Source organism: Taurulus bubalis, assembly GCF_910589615.1.
Source record: "Taurulus bubalis genome assembly, chromosome: 12".
Classification (NCBI taxonomy): Eukaryota; Metazoa; Chordata; class Actinopteri; order Perciformes; family Cottidae; genus Taurulus; species Taurulus bubalis.
This window is the reverse complement of record NC_136600.1, coordinates 26163887-26186113: the sequence shown is the minus strand read 5'-3', so window position 1 is coordinate 26186113 and position 22227 is coordinate 26163887. Positions and strand designations below refer to the sequence as shown.

The window sequence follows — 22227 nt, the reverse complement described above, 5'->3', positions numbered from 1 at the left end:
TAGTTAAAATAATCAACTTTTCTTTATATTCTTGTATGTAAACAAATAGTTTTTCTTGAGCAGCAACACAAGAAGTTGTAAAATCTTTAAAGTCCATTCTCAGCTCATCAATGATCTCATTGGTTATCCCTCATGTCATGTGATCAAACTCCGTATGACATCACCATCAGCCGCTCGAAGAACCGACCCTCACCTGATCCACACTTTACTAGTTTAGAACCGGTTCTCTATTCATAGTCAAACAAAAGCCCAAATATTTTGTTTTATAAAGTGTCTCGGTTGCAGTTGGAGGATCAAACACAGTAAAGCCTTCTGAGGCCTTCAGGCGTCATGTGAGGCCCTGCAGGCGACCTTTGACCCCGCCAGCCTTTTGGGCTACAGACCAAATATATTGCACAGCAACATGTGATTTAAGTCCAGATTATCCCCCTAAAGCTCCTTGTGTATGGCCAATAATGTGAATAATTTGATTTGATGCCCACTTATTAGGTCCATAAGTAAAAGCCAGAGCTTTAAAAAATCAAAAGAGGCTTTGGATTTTCTTCTGCGGGCGAGTTATTATGTTAAAAAACAAGATTACACTTAACAAATGAAAATAAGAAACATCTCTCGGCTGCATTAATAAATCCTTGAAATACATGAAAGAGCCCCGTTGGTCTCATTAGGCAACACTGTATGGATTCTATGGGTGTTACGTCCCAACTTGACTCCTCAGATTACTTTTCCATTCACACAGGCGCAGCTTCAGCCACATAATTCGGCTTTTATTGAAACTGCCGAGGCGCTGGGTGTTTGTCATTGTTTACCACGTTGGCCGTTAACCTCCAGCATGGTGAAAGCTGTGCATGACTCTATGGCGTCTTTTTGGGACACCAGTTAGCATGAGTTTGACATTTTTGCTGTCGCCATCTTGGTTTTTATGCAACCGGTAAACAGGAAGTGACCATATATGGACTGAGGAGTCACGTAGATACACCGTATACGTCTCTGGTGTCGACCTGTCAATCACCTTGAAGCCCCGCCCCTAAAGCGTCCCCTGCTTTATGGTCTGTTTGACTCTAAATGACCATAATGTACTAAATGAACTTCATGATGTATTGAAGAAGACTTGAAACTAGAGATTGAGACATAAACTCATGTTTACAATGTTTACTGAGGGAATACATCAAGAGAAGTAGAGTAATTTATATAGACTTCTATACAACCAGAGGAGTCACCCCCTGGTGGTCAGGAGAGAGAATGCAGCTTTAACACATGAAGCATAGACTTCTATACAACCAGAGGAGTCACCCCCTGGTGGTCAGGAGAGAGAATGCAGCTTTAACACATGAAGCATAGACTTCTATACAACCAGAGGAGTCACCCCCTGGTGGTCAGGAGAGAGAATGCAGCTTTAACACATGAAGCATAGACTTCTATACAACCAGAGGAGTCACCCCCTGGTGGTCAGGAGAGAGAATGCAGCTTTAAGTCACTTCTGCATTGGCTTCACTCACCAAATAGTTGTTCGGTGCCATATTAATGCTCTGAATAATTATTTGTGTTTTCCAGAAATAGACAGCGTATGAATCCTAATGTTAAGTTGTACATTGGCAACTGTCTGTTGGCTCTTCTGCCCCCTACTGGCCACAACAAAGTCAGACATTGCAGCTCTTCACCTAAAATAGGGCAGTTCAAGGTCAATGCACAGCTCGTTCCATCAAATCATGCTAGTTTGGGGAACCACTGCTCTCGACACTTCTTTTGTTCACCTCAGTCCTTCAACCTCAGCAGGATTATGGTTTTCTAGACTGAATGAGGAGGAGGAAGAGGAGGAAGAGGAGGAGGTGTTGGTCTTTAACACTGCCCTCATCCCAGTTCCTCCTCTCTTCACCTCCTCTCCTCTCAGCTGTTTCGGTTTTCAGACGCGAGTCAGAGGCAGCGTGTTTGTGTCGCAGGAGAACTCGGACTCGAACACCCGGACCCACGCACCGCCACGCACCTGTCCGTCCGGAGGCTGCGCGAGGACACGAGCTGCTGGACGCGCACGAGAGCCGAGCCTGAGGAAGATGAAGTGAGTCCCTCACATCTGATCCGTGAATACACAGAAGAGCTGACCGTTAATTCTTCCAGTTCCATTTATCTGCCTTTATTCTATAAGTGCAGTCACGTGATCTGTGGATGCAGCGGTCACGGTTCGGATCGTTTAACTTCATAGTCCAGATATTATAACCGTAAATCAAAAGAAATGCGTGATTGAGCTGCAGGTCCAGATATAAAGCACAGCATCCGTTACTGCAGCTTGAGCATCATTTATATCTGAGTTATATCTGAGTTATATGAGTTATATATGAGTTATATGAGTTATATCTGAGTTATATATGAGTTATATGAGTTATATCTGAGTTATATGAGTTATATATGAGTTATATATGAGTTATATCTGAGTTATATATGAGTTATATATGAGTTATATATGAGTTATATATGAGTTATATCTGAGTTATATGAGTTATATATGAGTTATATGAGTTATATCTGAGTTATATGAGTTATATATGAGTTATATCTGAGTTATATGAGTTATATATGAGTTATATATGAGTTATATGAGTTATATATGAGTTATAGCTGGGTTATATCTGAGTTATATGAGTTAAATGAGTTATATATGAGTTATATCTGAGTTATATATGAGTTATATGAGTTATATCTGAGTTATATGAGTTATATATGAGTTATATCTGAGTTATATGAGTTATATATGAGTTATATATGAGTTATATGAGTTATATATGAGTTATATATGAGTTATATATGAGTTATAGCTGGGTTATATCTGAGTTTACATGAGTTATATGAGTTATATGAGTTATATCTGAGTTATATGAGTTAAATGAGTTATATATGAGTTATATCTGAGTTATATATGAGTTATATGAGTTATATATGAGTTACATGAGTTATATGAGTTATATGAGTTATATCTGAGTTATATATGAGTTATATGAGTATATATGAGTTATATATGAGTTATATATGAGTTATATCTGAGTTTACATGAGTTATATGAGTTATATATGAGTTATATGAGTTATATATGAGTTATTTGAGTTGTTAAATGAAAACATCTTGAAATCAAAGTAAGATTGTACTTTAAGTATCAAAAGTATAATTGTGCAGAATGGCTTCTTTAGGAGTGTTAAGTTTATTTGTATTACTATTATTATTATTATTATTATTATTATTATTATTATTATTATTATCATTATTATTATGATTAATGCATGAATATGTACGATTGTAATGTTCTGGCTGATTGAGGTGACGGTATTTATTAAATTAAGTTAATAGTACATAAAGTCAAATGCACATACATGTCTTTAAATATATACTGTCTTAAAAGTTGCATTAAATCTGAATACTCAAGTAAGTACAAGTACCTCAAAGTAGTTTTAAGTACACTTAGTTTGTTTTAGTATAGGCTGAATCAGGACATCATGAGATATGATGATGTAAGAATCTCCTTTAAACTCATTATGAATTATCCTGAATCTAATAAACTATCAATACACATGATGAAGGTCTAATGGAACATACCAATACACATGATGAAGGTCTAATGGAACATACCAATACACATGATGAAGGTCTAATGGAACATACCAATACACATGATGAAGGTCTAATGGAACATACCAATACACATGATGAAGGTCTAATGGAACATACCAATACACATGATGAAGGTCTAATGGAACATACCAATACACATGATGAAGGTGTTGAACAAAGCCAACTATTAGAGTCTTATTAACCCCGTTAAGAGACGTAGACTCGTCCTCTGGCTGGAAGAAGAAGCACACATCATGTGAACGTAAAGTTTCCAGATTGTTTGCTCGTTTCCATGAAGCGCTGCAGGAAGCAAAAGATGGCGGACATGTGAGTCGCCGTGCCGCCATGTTGCTGTAAGGTGAACATGTTGCTGTAAGGTGAACATGTTGCTGTAAGGTGAACACGTTGCTGTAAGGTGAACACGTTGCTGTAAGGTGAACACGTTGCTGTAAGGTGAACATGTTGCTGTAAGGTGAACATGTTGCTGTAAGGTGAACACGTTGCTGTAAGGTGAACACGTTGCTGTAAGGTGAACACGTTGCTGTAAGGTGAACATGTTGCTGTAAGGTGAACATGTTGCTGTAAGGTGAACATGTTGCTGTAAGGTGAACACGTTGCTGTAAGGTGAACACGTTGCTGTAAGGTGAACACGTTGCTGTAAGGTGAACATGTTGCTGTAAGGTGAACATGTTGCTGTAAGGTGAACATGTTGCTGTAAGGTGAACATGTTGCTGTAAGGTGAATATGTTGCTGTACGGTGAATATGTTGCTGTAAGGTGAACACGTTGCTGTAAGGTGAACACGTTGCTGTACGGTGAACACGTTGCTGTATGGTGAACATGTTGCTGTAAGGTGAACACGTTGCTGTAAGGTGAACACGTTGCTGTAAGGTGAACATGTTGCTGTAAGGTGAACACGTTGCTGTAAGGTGAACACGTTGCTGTAAGGTGAACACGTTGCTGTAAGGTGAACATGTTGCTGTAAGGTGAACACGTTGCTGTAAGGTGAACATGTTGCTGTAAGGTGAACACGTTGCTGTAAGGTGAACATGTTGCTGTAAGGTGAACACGTTGCTGTATGGTGAACATGTTGCTGTATGGTGAACACGTTGCTGTAAGGTGAATATGTTGCTGTAAGGTGAAGATGTTGCTGTAAGGTGAACATGTTGCTGTAAGGTGAACATGTTGCTGTAAGATGAACACGTTGCTGTAAGATGAACACGTTGCTGTAAGGTGAACACGTTGCTGTAAGGTGAACATGTTGCTGTAAGGTGAACATGTTGCTGTAAGGTGAACATGTTGCTGTAAGGTGAACATGTTGCTGTAAGGTGAACATGTTGCTGTAAGGTGAACACGTTGCTGTAAGGTGAACATGTTGCTGTAAGGTGAACATGTTGCTGTAAGGTGAACATGTTGCTGTAAGGTGAACATGTTGCTGTAAGGTGAACATGTTGCTGTAAGGTGAATATGTTGCTGTACGGTGAATATGTTGCTGTAAGGTGAACACGTTGCTGTAAGGTGAACACGTTGCTGTACGGTGAACACGTTGCTGTAAGGTGAACACGTTGCTGTAAGGTGAACACGTTGCTTCTTCTTCTTCTTCTTCTTCTTCTTCTTCTTCTTCTTCCTCTTCTTCTCCTCCTCCTCCTCTTCCTCCTTGCTTCCTGTCAGATTGGGTCAGTGGGTGGGGGTTGGAGGGGGTCTAGTTGCCCCTGGAGACGGCCCCCCACTCGTTGGAGGTGGTGTGATGTGTGATCGGTGTCGTCGGGTTGAGTGGGTTTCAAACCATTCTCCAACCTGAAAGAGCAAAGAGAGGCATTTGCTGATTTATTATTATTATTTAATCTCAATTTGATTCTTGCTTCTCTGAGACCTCACCTGAATGTTCTCTGTTCTAAACCCTCTGTAGCTTTGTTCTGCTTCACTTTATCAAAGTCAAACTTTGCAGAGAGAATGTTCACATATTGAGCTATGATTTGGGTTAGAGAATGTTCACATATTGAGCTATGATTTGGGTTAGAGAATGTTCACATATTGTTCTATGATTTGGGTTAGAGAATGTTCACATATTGAGCTATGATTTGGGTTAGAGAATGTTCACATATTGAGCTATGATTTGGGTTAGAGAATGTTCACATATTGAGCTATGATTTGGGTTAGAGAATGTTCACATATTGTGTATGATTTGGGTTAGAGAATGTTCACATATTGAGCTATGATTTGGGTTAGAGAATGTTCACATATTGAGCTATGATTTGGGTTAGAGAATGTTCACATATTGAGCTATGATTTGAGTTAGAGAATGTTCACATATTGAGCTATGATTTGGGTTAGAGTTGGACCTTACAGCTGCATCATTTCAAAGAAATAATCATCCTGAAAGTGATTTTTTTATAGGCGGACCTGAAACCTTTTCATTTTTTCTGTGTGTCATCTTCATTTACTCTTAACCAGTAACATATAGACTGATATTTACACATCTGAACTAAATCTCACATGTGTACCTTTTATTATAACACCAACATTATTCAAACAGCCCTAGTGGTTGCAGAGAAACACCCTTTTTAGTTTGGGGATGACATTTTCGAGCAGAGGCCTAAAAACAGGTTGTTTTTAAACAGTTAGCATTTTGACCACTGCACGACAAACATATGGGAACAGTGGTTCAACCTTTTTTAATTTTAAGCCCCCATTTACTTTTCCCTCAGAAAAGCTAAAAAGGCTGAACACCAACACATATGGATTGAAGCAGAATATTTTGTTAGATAAAAACATAATGTGAATTATTTTTACATTTCTTATTTCCAATGAATGTTGACTTTTCAACACTCTGGAGTTATTGGAAATGTTTGGATCGCACAAAGAAACATAACCTTTTGGTCTGGAGGTAAAGATGCTCCATTAGTCATTAAAGTTAAAAACAACACACCCTGGACATTATAAGGTGTGTTATTTAATCAAAATCTTTATGCAAAACTATTTTATAAACATTTTAATGTAATCATCCTCATATTTGTTTTTGTAATTATTGTATTATGAATGGCCTTTAAGTGTAGCTATCTTTTTTGATCGCTACAGTACGATTTACATAAAGTAACAGAAAGTATCATATTGGATAAAAAGTGTTATTGTCACTATTAACGTGACAATAACTGTGTTTCATTTTGGAAAGTTGTTTCATAAGATAACCTGATAGTCGAGCATATTTATAATGTTTCTAACGATCGGCACAATGAAAGACTAACTAGTTGCACATTAAGAAAAGCAACACGTTTTAAATAAAGATATAACTCTTTAAATTATGTATTTTGCAGTCTGCAGTTTGTCCGCTGGACTTTCTACAGGAGAACCAGTGCTCCCATTAAACACACTGGGGAATGACAAACGGGCCAAAACTCTCACGAAGCTCTTTAAGAATGTAGTTCACCCTCTCCCTCCTTTCTTCACTCCCTCCTTCCCTCCCTCCCTCCTTCCCTCCCTCCTTTCTTCCCTCCCTCCTTCCCTCCCTCCTCCCCCTCTCTCCCAGCCTCACATGACCTCTCCTGGCTAACTGGTGGTCTAACATCGTCTCTTGGCCTCGCCGCCTTTTCCCTCGAGGTGAAGTCATCGCCTGTTCAGTCCCCCCCCTCTCTCTCTCTCTCTCTCTCTCTCTCTCTCTCTCTCTGCATTAAAAGCGCTGCTCAGGTGAGCTGCAGGTGTTGCTACGTGACGCTGGAGTGGGTTCCACTTTGTCAGTTCTTCACTTCCTGTCCCGTGAAGCTGACAGGAAGGCCTGGAGGTGGACGGGCGGCTCTCGGGTTCCTTCCCCCGGCGCTGCTGTGAGGAAGAATCTCCTCTCGCCGCCATCTGGACGCTTTCAATGTCTGCAGCTTTGGTGATATAAAGGCTTCTGTTGAGGAGAGGAGAGGGAGAACAGGATAGAGGAGAAGAAGTGAATATAGTGGATGAAAGGAGCGGTAATAATGGTATAAATCTAGTGAGCTGGGTGGCTGGGCTTCGGTCCGACCCTCCGGGGAGTTTGAGTTTCTGAGGAATCAGGATGCAGATCACGTCTGGAGTCTGACTCACAGCTGAAGCTCAAGGACACGGCGCTCTGGGCTGTTGCTCAGGAGAGGCAACGCTTCTAACATTATTCACTCAGGGGATTATTGATGAGCCCGGGACCGTCTGATCATCGCCTGTTGACTCCGACTGAGGAAGATGAGGACGATGAGGAAGATGAGGAAGAGCTCTGTTGTCTCGTTAAAGTTCGCTGGTTCATTTATTCAAAGTTTATTTCTGTCCAAATCACACCAAATTTGTCGCAGCCCTCCGTCAGGTCCCACCCACCAAGATCAGACACACATACAGACATATATACAGGTATAAATGTATATATGTATATACCTCTATCTATACAGGTATATATGTATATATACCTGTATATACGTATATATACCTGTATACATATATACCTGTGTATATATACAGGTATATATGTATATATACATTTAGTACAACCAAATTAAAGCCTTCATCCTGGAGACGCCCCGAACAGAACCCTAAACGCCCCTCAGCCCCTCCCCCGTGTCTCCGGGTCAGACGGTTGTTGAGCGTGATGATGACGTTCTCATCGCCGGCTTCAGGCCTTACATGTTGGATGAGCGCCGGCCGCTTGCGTCCTCAGATTCTGAAGAACGGCTCAGAGAATGAAGTCAATAAGTGTTTCCTCCTCTTTGGTCTCAACTGAGCTCCGTAATAAACCAGTCTGTGTCAGCCGGCTGCCGGGAACTTTACTCATTCAGTCTTTTAACTTGACTTAAGTGACTTCATAATTAATTATCTTCAGACAAATAGTGAGAATGTGTAAAAAGTTTGAAGTGTCCCGTCTGTGCACAAAGATTTACACACCGGTCTCGTTCCAGCATTTATTTTGATTTATTTCGACCTAAATAAAATGGCAGCCAGGTCACAAAACTCCTGCTGGTTGACTTGTTTGTTGTTGACATGATCAGGGTTCTTACGTCATGGAAAACCTGGAAAAGTCATGGGATTTTAAAATGGTTACTTCCAGGCCTGGAAAAGTCCTTGAAAAAAATTAATCCCCAAAAGTTTAGTAAAAGTCATGTAAATGTGTTATATTCATGTGTTCATGTCGTTCATTTACACTGAGTTTGAAATAATGAATATGCTTTTAAAAGAAAGACTCAAAATATAAGCAGGCATACATACAGGCATCTATATAAATGTTTATTCTTTTAATCAAACTATTGTCTCATTCATTTGAGTCATTTAAGGTTTACTGTATGCTTTGTATTCTCATTGTTAGTTTAAATAATACATTTACTCACTTTTTACTGTTTACACTCAGACTTCACTAAATGTTTGTCATGGACATTTGGGTTAAAGTCATGGAAAAGTCATGGAACATTGGTCAGAATGTGTGTGAACCCTGCATACACTCCAGGTATCAAATGTCCCTCTCTCTCTCTCTCCCCCTGCAGGCTGGATGTCTCTCTACCGGTGCTGCTGGGTGTCGTCTGGCTCCTCGTCCCGCCGTCCTCTACCGGCCACCAGGAGTCAGGTACTGACACCCGACCCCCCTTCACACACCTCTGGCTTTAAGGGCGGAGCTGTTTAATCATTTCCTGTCGGTCACTGTTTCTGCTGACACGCACTCTCTGGAGGACGCGTTCAAGGACTGCAGGAAACCGATACAGACGTTTAATAAGCTTTGAGAATATTGACAGATTTTATTATGACACTGACCTTTGTTGGTGGAAGAACAACATGGTGTATATGTGTGTGTGTATATAAATATGTGTGTGTGTGTGTGTGTGTGTGTGTGTGTGTGTGTATATATATATACATATATATATATATATATATATATATATATGTATATATATGTATATATATATGTATAGACACATATATATATATAAAGATACATATATATGTGTGTGATATATATATATATATATATATATATATATATATATATATATATATATATATATATATATATATAAATATATACATGTAAATATATGTATATATACATATATTTACATGTATATATTCATGTATATATATATATATATATATATATATAAATGCATATATAAATACATGCATATGTATGTATGCATGTATATACATATATATGCACATACATGTATGTATGGATGTGTGTATATATATATATATATATATATATATATATATATATATATATATATATATATATATATACACACATACATACACTGTGAGTAATCAATCTCCTGTCCAATATTTTTTGTGTGATATAGTCTGATATTAAATGTCAAGCTGTGACTTTAATGAATACACAGCCAGGCTAGCTTTCCCCCCCGCTTCCAGTCTTCATGCTAAGCTAGGCTAACCTCCCTCTCCTCAGATGACTCGAAGCTGCTCCAGGTGACCATCCCCCCCGGCCCCCTGGTGGCCGTGCTGGGCGGCGCTCTGACGCTGGCCTGCCTGGTGTCCCCGGCCCACCCGCCCCCGTCGCCGCCCACCAGCGGCCGGCGCGCCGTGCTGTCGGTTCCCCGGGTCAAGTGGAGCGTCCTGACCCATGGCCGAGACGCGGAGATCCTGGTGGCCCGCGGGGACCGGGTGAGGGTCAGCGAGGCCTACAAGGACCGAGCCTCGCTGCTGCACTACGCCTCCTCCCCCGCAGACCTCACCCTGCGGCTGGAGGGCCTGCGGCAGAACGACACCGGCTTCTACCGCTGCGAGGTGCAGCAGGGCCTGGAGGACGCCCACGACGTGGCCCAGGTCAAGGTCAAAGGTGAGGTCGATGTTTCAGTTGGAAGGGTGTACCAGAAAGCTTCGTCCAGTTACTTTGAAATTAAACCAAATGAGAGCAAAGAGTCGATCGACTCTTCGTGACAAGGAAGCTTTAAAAAAAGATTCATTCCTGTTTTCATAGTCCATAGTCATCGTCCTGTTGGATACTGGATCTGAAAAATGATTCTACCTAGATCATATCTTATATTATATATTATATTTTTTCTCTTTCAAAAAATAAAATAAAATAAAAAAGGTGAGGATGTTTGATGAATCTAAAAATTCAGTAAAGGAAGTTTTTTTGTTGTGTGTGTAAAATACTAAATCAGGACAGCTTTCAGACAGAGTACAGTGTAATACATGTAATTGAAATACTCAAGTGAAATCAAAGTAAAGATAGTACTTTAGTTAATGTACTTTGTTGTACCTTTTCACCACGGTGCATGTGAACTTCTCTTTATCACCATAAGCCCATAACCTGCACAATTATTGGTGCTTGTTGCTACTTAATTATGCAATCCTGTCCTCTTTCAAATACATAAAGGTGGTTGATGGAAACATTTATATTTTTGCAGAAGTTTGCTTTAAGGTGTCGTAACACTCCCCCCTTTATTTATATTTTTACAGGGGTGGTTTTTCATTATCGCGACGCCTCCAGCCGGTACGCCTTCACCTTTGAGCGAGCCAGAGAGGCCTGCGAGGAGATCGGGGCTGAGATTGCCACTCCGGAGCAGCTAATGGCCGCCTACCACAGCGGATACGAGCAGTGTGATGCAGGCTGGCTCTCAGACCACTCAGTGAGGTGAGCACCGTCTGTCGGGTGTTCTCACTCATCATGTGAACAGAAACATGTCTCATCATGTGAACAGAAACATGTCTCACCATGTGAACAGAAACATGTCTCATCATGTGAACAGAAACATGTCTCATCATGTGAACAGAAACATGTCTCATCATGTGAACAGAAACATGTCTCATCATGTGAACAGAAACATGTCTCACCATGTGAACAGAAACATGTCTCCCCTCGTCAGAAAAGAGCTCAAACCAGGCAACAACCTCTGCCAAATAAATTAAGTCTATGCTTCATGTGTTAAAGCTGCATTCTCTCTCCTGACCACCAGGGGGCGACTCCTCTGTTTGTATAGAAGTCTATGCTTCATGTTTTAAAGCTGCATTCTCTCTCCTGACCACCAGGAGGCGACTCCTCTGGTTGTATAGAAGTCTATGCTTCATGTGTTAAAGCTGCATTCTCTCTCCTGACCACCAGGGGGCGACTCCTCTGGTTGTATAGAAGTCTATGAGAAAATGACTATACTTCATGCTTTTTTCACACCAAAAGCGTTGCAAAGTTTTCGCGCGAGTAGATTGCATGCAGAGTTAATGCACAGACGCGAATGGTTGCAAACAACTTGAGTTTCTTCTAGGCGGCGCGAATGGCTTCAAACCGTCAAACCAATAGGTGACGTCACGGTGACTACGTCCAATTTTCATATACAGTCTGTGGCTGAAACAAGTGTGATGGTTGAAGCGTTGTCATCATAGAACAAGAACAAGAAGAGTCTCAATGCTTTCTGACATTTTCTTACACAGATATCCCATCCAGATGCCAAGAGAGCGTTGCTTTGGCGACATGGACGGCTTACCCGGAGTGAGGAACTATGGACTGTTGGAGCCCGATGAGCTGTATGACGTCTACTGCTACGTGGAGGATATCAACGGTACACCAAAATTTACTTAAAATATTAATTCAATATTCATCTTACTTTTGTGAATTTGCATTCTCGTCAGTAAGTCTATTTTTTTTAAATATATTGTGCATTTTTCAGTTTCGATATTTTATTGCTTACCTGTTTGTATAAAACATATATTAATAAAGTAGCCATCTATCTATCTAAATTGCTGGAGTTGATTTAAGCAGCATGAATGCTGAGACACCCAGATATTAAACTAGTATAAACGAGTATAACAAAGGTATGACGACACCCCTTGTTTGGGGTCTTTTTTCCCTGGTTTGAACCCCTTAGTTTCAATGAAGGCGAATCTTACTGCTACAATATATAAAGATAACTCGTGCAGTTGAGCTGTGTGGCTCTGCTAAGGTTATTTAAAAATCCTAAGTAGGTTGTTACAGTGATTTTTACTTTCTGAAAGACTTCATCATTATTTAGCTGTCTTTGTTTAGTGTCTCTTTGTAGTTGTTTCGCATCTCTCTGTGGTTTAGTGTCTCTTTGTAGTCATTTAGTGTCTCTTTGTAGTCATTTAGTGTCTCTTTGAAGTCATTTAGTGTCTCTTTGTGGTTGTTTTACATCTCTTTGTAGTCATTTAGTGTCTCTTTGAAGTCATTTAGTGTCTCTTTGTAGTTGTTTTACATCTCTTTATAGTCATTTAGTGTCTCTTTGAAGTCATTTAGTGTCTCTTTGTAGTTGTTTTACATCTCTTTGTAGTCATTTAGTGTCTCTTTGAAGTCATTTAGTGTCTCTTTGTGGTTGTTTTGCATCCCTTCTTAGTCATTAGTGTATCATTGTAGTTGTTTTATGTTTCTGTTTGATCATTCTGAGTCTTATCCTGGTTGATGGCTCTTTGAGTGACATTTTGTAGTTGAAGGTTCTTTTCCCAAACTTTACCGAGTAGTTTTGTGACCTAAACCTCACAACTCTTTTCACAACATTAACCATGTGGCATTGTACGTTTCTGCAAGCGAGAAATAAAATATGAAATGTTTTTCAGAAACAACATTTAATGGATCCCGTTGTCTGCAGAAACATGCAAACATTTGTTTTCTGGCGACAGGGTTGCAAAAAAATTCGCAGCGAATTAACGGGCAAGAGATCATGAGAACTTGACACCTGTCTCCTTGTGTGAAGGTGAGGTGTTCCATGGCTCCGCCCCCCAGCGCTTCACCTTCTGGGAGGCCAAGGCCTACTGTCTGAGTCACGGGGCCGAGCTGGTCACCACGGCTCAGCTGTATGCGGCCTGGAACGACGGACTGAACCTCTGCAGTCCCGGCTGGCTGGCCGACGGGAGCGTCCGCTACCCCATCGTCACCCCCAGGGAGCGCTGTGGTGGAGGCGAACCCGGGGTCAGAACCGTCTACCGCTACAGCAACCAGACGGGCTTCCCCGAGGTTCACACTCGACACGACGTCTACTGCTTCAGAAGTAAGAGAACGGTCTTGTATTTGATAGGTGTCCTCGCCTGTTTTGTGCATCCCAAGGATCAAGATCAGGACCGCAAAGGGGTCACAGGGTGAATCTTAGGGCTCTCGAGATCAAAATGATTGCAAACTTTGGTTATAGATTGCTGACATCTATAACCACAAATACTACAATCGGTCTTCATAATGTTGAAGGTGCCCACTAGTTTACTCAAATGAAGGTCGGTTCAGTCTCTTTTTTTCAATAAAATCCTGGACATTGTACATAACATGTTGTACTTTTGCTCTTTATTCCAGGCGATAACGGCGCTTACACAGAGTCTCCTCAGGATTTTCTTTCCACTGAGCCAGAGGACATTGGCCAGGACATTCTTTACTCAACTAATCCTGCAGAGGAGGAGTTCCTTATGAGCGAGGCGACCGCACAGGAGGACGACGAGGTCCAACATGCCCATACAGCCAATCCTGTAAAGCGGGGACCCGTTGAGGCTCAGCCCCCAACATTGAGCTATGACAAGGAACCGCTGTTGACGACTGAACTTCATCAATCGGTCACTCCTCCAGCTGAGCACCAGGAGCACCAGGAGCACCAGGAGCACCAGGAGCAACAGGACCACCAGTACCACCAGGAGCACCAGGAGCATCAGAAGCACCAGGAGCAGTTGGAGCACCAGGAGCACCAGGAACAGTTGGAGCACCAGGAGCACCAGGAGCATCAGGAGCACCTGCCCACGGAAGAGAACATCTGGGAGGTCTTAGAGAAGGCCCTCTTCCCAGAGTCCCATCAGCCTGGTCCTGAAGAAAACCCAGATCACGAAGAGTCTCACGGCCCTCCAACAACTTCTCCAAAGGCCGACGGCGTAGGAACCGTTGCTGAAGACTCCACTTCAGCCACGACTGATGCAGCAACGCCGGAGAGCAAAGAGCCCTCAGACCATTCAGACCACTCAGACCACTCGGACCCCTCACACCACTCAGAGACCTCAGAGGCCTCAGACCCCTCCGACCACTCAGAGACCTTAGACCACTCGGACCCCTCACACCACTCAGAGACCTCAGAGGCCTCAGACCCCTCACACCACTCAGAGACCTCACACCACTCAGAGACCTCAGAGACCTCAGACCCCTCAGACCCCTCAGACCACTCAGAGACCTCACACCCCACAGACCCCTCAAACCACTCAGACCACTCAGACCCCTCACATGCCACAGACCCCTCAGAGCCCACAGAGACCTCAGACCACTCAGACCACTCAGACCCTACAGACCCCTCAGACCACTCAGAGACCTCAGACCACTCGGACCCCTCACACCCCTCACACCCCTCAGAGCCCACAGAGACCTCAGAGACCTCAGACCCTTCACACCCCACAGACCACTCAGACCCCACAGACCCCTCAGACCCCTCAGATCACTCAGACCCCTCAGATCACTCAGACCCCTCAGACCCCTCAGACCCCTCAGACCCCACAGAGACCTCACAGACCTCAGAGACCTCAGACCCCTCACACCCCACAGACCCCTCACACCCCACAGACCACTCAGACCCCTCAGACCCCTCAGATCACTCAGACCCCTCAGAGCCCACACACCCTTCAGACCCCTCAGAGCCCACACACCCTTCAGACCACTCAGACCCCTCACACGCCTCAGAGCCCTCAGAGCATCATATATATGTGACCGAACGCCCGGCAGCTGTTCACGCGACACCTGGAGCTGATGCTGATGAGCTCCCCAGCAGCTCCCCAGAGCTTCCTGTCTTACAAGAGGACCACACTCCAGATGTCCACCTGGAACTCGCCTCCGAAGCAGAGCTTGTCTACTCAAGCACCTCTCACTGTGTTTCCGGGTGGCCAGAGGAGGCCAAGGCCGGTTCTGTTGAGGAGACGTCGGCGGCGACTACTACATCACCCCACAACGAGGAAAGGGACGATCACACCACTGCACCGCTGCCGTCCGTTGATGACAGCACGCCTGAGAACCAGCCAACAGAAGCGTCTGGAGGGGAGAGTGTAAATCCTCTTCTCGATGAGGAAATGCACAACTTTGTGACTCCAAGTTTGGCTGTTATGGAAACCTCAGATTCCGGTAAGTGTACAGTGCATACTAAGCGTAGGTGTTCTTGGTTCCTCCAGTGCTTCTGGCCCTGTGAGGGTATTTACTTTTACTGTGGTATTGCTAATCTAAGTACTTCTTGCACCACAGCTATTGGAACATTTTAGCACATTACATTAGTGTGTATGAGCACAGTCAGTTATCATGTTGACCTTTAAACAAAAAAGAAGCTATATTTATATAGCTATATATGAGAAGTGGGAGGAGTTAATGCTATGCTTGATAAGCACCTTTGCCAGGAACTTTGCCTCCCGAGGTTTCCTTCAGAAACACAGTCATTCATGAGCTTATGAGGATGGAGATGCTCGTCAGGTTCTTCGGGATGCTGATTCCCGGGAACTTAAAAGTCTCAGACTTGCATTTGTTTTTACTTGGCATAGAAAAAGATCAATATCATTTACGACTACCCTGTTTCTTGGCAGCTCACGATCCTACCCCGGAGATCCCTGTTGTAACCGGGGAGTCGCCCATCCCAGTCAGTCATGGTGACGAGGACTCCAGCGGCACCTCAGAGGAGACGGCGACAGAGGATCCAACCGACCAGAGCGGACACAGCTATCCTGCAGAACCCCCGATGGCGGAGGTCATCCTGGTCACAGATGACTCCAGTGTGAACGCTGCGGTCCTCAGCAGCGATCCGGTTGCGCTTTCAACGGCCCTTGCGTCTGGAACCCCGCCGCCGACTTCTGCGGACGTTGACGCCGCCCCCCTGGAGATTATCACCTTCTTGCCCGAAAACAACACTTCGTCTGGGGCCGAACCACCGGAGGACGTTCGGGACAGACTCGAGCAGGAGGTGTTGGTAGAAGGCCCGGAGGTTTACCTCAGCGCAACCCAAAATATCACACACAGGGATGATCCGGTGGGCGTGGAGCAAGATGGCGGAGAGGGATCAGGGGACGCATCAGGAGAAAGTCCATTGGTGAAACCTGGACTCCCGTCGATGGATCCAACTCTCTCAACGGACCGCACTGACGGCGAGGACGCCACCGATCCGCCATCAGATGTAAAGATCACACTGATCCCTCATCGGACCCTCACGCCCGGCTGGGAACCGGAGGCTTCTTTCTCCACCCCGCAGGAGTCTCGCTCCGATCTGGAATACAGCGCCGAGCCTCCCGCTGCTGAGGATGCCGCAAACGTCTCGAGGGAGCAAGAGGTCGTGACTCAGATCAGCCCCGGCAACATGTCCTCAAACGGTTAGTATGGTGTCTGAAGAAAAGGCTTTTCTACTTAAATTCACCCATTCACCTCCCCTGTGGGGTTTTGTGGTCTTTATACTACCGGGTTCATAATTAGTTGGATAGGACCATTCGCGTTTTCACATCGGCAAACGTAGTTCTCAACCGGTTGCAATCTGTAACCCCGCCACTAGGTGGTGCCAAATCCTACACACACACCTTTAAACATAATCAACCTTGATGTTACATAATTTCTTAAATTCATCTTTAAAGGCACTTGCATATCAGATACATACCCATGTTTTACATCAAAAATTGCAGAACAATCTCAGCTCTCTATATAACGAGGCACCATTGTCATAAGGCAAAAGTGTAAAGAGAAAATATGACTAAAGCTAAAAAATGTTATCTCGATTTTGGAAATTCTTCATATTCATAATTTTCTTGTGTAAACATAACTTTACTCAGGTGGTCGAGCGATTTTGGTCGTTGAAATTGGTTTACCAAAGGTCTTAGGTTCACAAAAGCAGTGAGATATCTGAATAAAATGGTAGATGCATGTAAATAAATGTCGAAAACCAAATTCACTAAGAATACACTCTGTCAACAGAACATGGATCTGAAGGAGGTGAGGCGGAGGCCAGCACAGATTCAGGTAAAGTGTGCACGTGGCGTCCGGAGGAGGAGGACGCCACCGGTCCGCCGCTCCCCGCCGACAGCAGAGATGTGACCACGTCGCCGCAGTATTCTGCCATGGCGGCCTCCAGGCCGGCGGCCGCAGTGTCTGCAGCAGAGAGAAGTACGGCATGTGTGTTTGTACGCCGGCGGTGCAAAAAATAACTCTGAGCTTCACCTTCAATAGGTTTAATACTTTATTGTGAAACTACCATTTCAGTTTTAAGTTACTGTATTTATTCTCTTAAAGCTTAATGGTCATATGTGTATTTCAAAAGTTCTAGTCCATGAAATGAAGAACGCTGGTAGTAAAACTGCATCACTCCACTGTGATGACGAAACACTATCAATCTTTCTTGTACTTCTAAAGAAATCACATACAATATTTTTTGTATTAATTATTGTTTTACAAAAAATATACATTTATATATATATATATATATATATATATATATATATATATATATATATATATATATATATATATATATATCCCTAACCCCCTGAGCATCTAATAACTGAGCAGAGCGTTCCTGGTTCCTGATGCATCAGCGCCCTCTGCTGGTGACTCTGTGTATTAATCAGGCGGGAGATAGCACAGATAGATGAACTTTACTATAATTATTATTATATAATAATCATTATGATAAAAGTACCTCTGTGAATTTGTTGGAGTGCAGGACACATGCAATTAAAAGACAAATACCATCAAGTCTGATGAAATATGGAATATTATTTTGAGTATTTTTTATACTTATAAATAAAGTATCTATCTATCTATCTATCTATCTATCTATCTATCTATCTATCTATCTATCTATCTATCTATCTATCTATCTTGTCCTACAGTTTCATTAAAGATCACAACAGAACAATAAAAAAAGCAAGAGAATAAAAATATAAACATACACAAACAATAGAATAACAATTATTAGGTGTTTAAGAAATTATGCTGACACCAGTGCAACAATAATTAGGTAAATAAATAGTAAATAGAGTAAAATATTCTACAAAAATGCGATAAAATAAAATACAACAACAAGGATGAAGAATATAAAAAGTATACGAAGTGATACGGACAATAGAAAAGTCACATTGAGAGAGATAATGTCGACTATAATGAAAAAGTAGTATGAAGTTATATTTTCCGTAGATAATATCGCACATGAAGTAGATCTTTTGAAGGAGCGTGTGAGGTTCTCTCTCTTCTCCTCAGCTGCAGCCTCCTGCCTGGAGAACCCGTGTTCCAACGGGGGAACCTGTGTGGACGGAGAACCGGCGCGGTGCTTCTGCCTGAGCGGCTACGGGGGAGACTTGTGCCAGACAGGTTGAGCGGCTCCTCCATAAGCACATGGTGGTCCTGCAGAGACCCCCGCTGACCCCCGCTGACCCCTGTGTCTCCGCCCCTCAGACCTGCAGCTGTGCGAGTCCGGCTGGGACAAGTTCCAGGGCTTCTGCTACCGGCACGTCTCCAAGAGGCAGAGCTGGGAGGCGGCGGAGCAGCACTGCCGTCTGAGTGGAGGACACCTGCTGTCCGTCATGACGCCGGAGGAGCAGGACCACGTCAACGGTGAGGACCCCGAGGACCCCGGTCCATAATAATATCCATCAGGTTTAATGTGTCACAGTCAGAAAGGTCAACAGCTCATCTTTGACACTCTTTAGTTTCAAATTAATTGATTTATTAACTAAAAGCACAATGATTGACACAAGCCCTAAACATGACAGATACATCTGATATTTTACTACACATTATTATTATAATTATTAGCTGCAACATTTGTAAACGCTTTGGTTTCATCTGAAAGGACATTAAACTCATCTGGAACCTCGTTCATCAAATAATAACTAAAAAGTTGGAATTATTCACCCGGTGGGTTCTACCAACTATTTTATGTTTCTATTTATTCTTTAATATGTCATTTAGTTATGTAGTTATGAACATTTTTATTGTTATTATGTCTCACTTATCTTTTTATTTATCACATACCTGCACATTCTTCTGATATGGACACATATGGACGTATATATATATATATATATGTATATATATATATACATATATATATATATATATATATATATATATATATATATATATACGTCTATATGTGTATATATGTATATACATATGTATATACAGTGCATATATATATATTTTACATGTTTTTATCGTGCATTATCTGTCAATGCAGCAGCCTGGATGCAAGTTTTTTGACAAATACATTAAGAATAATTATTATCATGTGTTCAAAGTGTTTATATGCAGCTTATAAAAGGTCAATAGTGTGACTTATCTTCCTGTTATTTATTACTTTTAAAGCATGTCTTTTGTTCTTCATTGTGAAGCCCTTTGTGGCGTCTGATGTAGAAATGTGCGATAAATATACATTTGACCTTTTGTAATCCACTTTATGTCGTGTGGATCTCTGACGCTCTTTGATCCTCAGATAAATACAGAGAATACCAGTGGGTGGGGCTGAACGACCGGACCATCGAGGGAGACTTCCGCTGGTCGGACGGGAGTCCTCTGGTGAGCTTTGTGTTCAGCCGCTGAGAGTTCTGAAGTCATCGATCACCTCCTCTGATCGATCAGGTCTGTGTCTCTCTCTCAGCTCTATGAGAACTGGTTCCGCGGTCAGCCGGACAGCTACTTCCTGTCCGGGGAGGACTGCGCGGTGATGGTTTGGCACGACGGCGGCCGCTGGAGCGACGTGCCGTGCAACTACCACCTGTCCTACACCTGCAAGAAGGGCGTCTGTGAGTTCCTTCTGAAGGACCTGCTTCTTCTCTTTCCTCTGGTGGCAGCGGTCCAAGAGGCAACGGCAGGGTTCACACATTCTGACCAATGGATTTCCATGACTTTACACCAAATTTCCATAACTTTTCCATGACTGTTCCATTTTTCCATGACTTTATACAAAACTTCCATTACAAACATTTAGTGAAATCTGGGTGTAAACAGTAAAAAGTGAGTAAATGTAGTATTTAAACTAACAATGAGAACACAAAGCATACAGTAAACCTTAAATGACTCAAATGAATGAGACAATAGTTTGATTAAAAGAATAAACATTTATATAGATGCCTGTATGTATGCCTGCTTATATTCTGAGCGTCTTTCTTTTAAAAGCATATTCATTATTTCAAACTCAGCGTAAATGAACGACATGAACACATGAATATAACACATTTACATGACTTTTACTAAACTTATGGGATTTTATTTTTTTCAAGGACCTTTCCAGGCCTGGAAGTAACCATTTTAAAACTCCATGACGTAAGAACCCTGAACGGTTCCCTCTATTGTTCTCTGTCTCTCAGCGTCCTGCAGCGAGCCGCCCAGGGTTCCCAGAGCGAAAGTGTTCGGGAAGAAGCGTCTGCGTTACGAGACCAACGCCAAGGTGCGGTACTACTGTGAGGCCGGCTATGTGCAGAGGAAGAATCCCGTCATCAAGTGTCTGCCCGGCGGCAGTTGGGAAGAGCCTCAGATCACCTGCGTCCCCAGTAAGTGCTGCTCAGCACGAGGAAGTCACTTAGCTAGGTTGAGGTGAAAACATGTGTGGAAGTCTGAAACCAATTCAAAACCAGTGAAACTGAGCGATTGTTCTATAAAACTGTAAATCATAGCTTGTTTTATGAAAAAAAAGCCCCAAACTGCTGCATTTGGATGTATTGAACACCATAAGTAATATACAAGTGAAATATATGGTTTGGTACATGATAAAATTCAAATGTGCCCCAATGCAAATTGTGGAGTCCTCGCCTGAATGTTCTCTGTTCTAAACCCTCTCTAACTTTGTTCTGCTTCAAGTCAACCTTTGCAGAGAAAATGTTCACATATTGAGCTACGATTTCCTTTCATTTAGCGTTGATTCTGGCGCCCCCTGTGGACTAAAGTAGTAGTGTTTCTGAGCCCCAAAATGCTTCAGATTTTACCCACCAAAGTCTGTTTAGAGTATTTCTGCATATGTGCAGAACATTGATCCAGAGGAAGCCGCACACAATCTGATGAATGTCCTCGAGTCATGAAGAAGAAGAGGTTTCAAGTTAGAAAATGACAAAATAATCCGTAAAGCGTGGAGTTAAAAATAAGTGCTAATCTCCGCTTTGAGGCTCAAGACGGCTTCATAACACAACCGTGTTGAGTTGCATTGTGGGTAATGTAGGCGCCATGTATGGAAGCGAATGAAAAAAGGAGGATATCTCTAATAATCCTTCACTTTTCTGTTTGTCCGCCTGCAGCCCGGTCCATGGAAGGAGACGCCGTCACCTCACTTCCTGTCCAGCAGGAGGTCACGGAGGTCACGGAGGTCACGGAGAAAGCGGCTCCGCTCTTCTGGGACATTGCGTGGAACGTCTGAAGCCAACCTGCCTTTAAAAAACAAAATGTATAGCAATATTAATAATATTACACCTCGTCTTTGCCCTCTGCTCATGTGTCTCAAAGGACTTTTACATCCGTAGGAATCTAATCTTTAATACTTATGTCAACGGTTCTGCCAAATCAAATTTATTCTTATTGTTTTATGATCCAGAGATTCCTGGATAACAGTCAATGAAGAGTTCAGAGAGGATCCTCCAGACCTGGAATCTAATTAACAAAAAGCACACGAAACCCTAAAGTTCATAGATTATACTTCAGAATAGTTCATATTTTTGAGACCGGTGGATCACCGTGGGACCTTAATTATGAAAAAGATATGTATGGAAGTCA

General features: G+C 42.6%; 1 protein-coding gene across 1 annotated transcript; it reads left to right on the top strand.

The window, feature by feature from the left end:
- Nucleotides 1-1706: 1706 nt before the first annotated feature.
- Nucleotides 1707-21874, top strand: bcan (brevican; the record flags this gene model as incomplete). The annotated part of the gene is made up of 16 exons (XM_079227383.1): nt 1707-2053; nt 9077-9156; nt 9970-10383; nt 11010-11184; nt 11976-12103; nt 13250-13543; nt 13837-14869; nt 15281-15627; nt 16077-16853; nt 17446-17634; nt 18727-18837; nt 18922-19101; nt 19961-20043; nt 20126-20270; nt 20835-21017; nt 21756-21874. 16 exons carry the CDS (start codon nt 1707-1709, stop codon nt 21872-21874), a joined length of 4605 nt encoding a protein of 1534 aa, XP_079083509.1.
- Nucleotides 21875-22227: the final 353 nt, after the last annotated feature.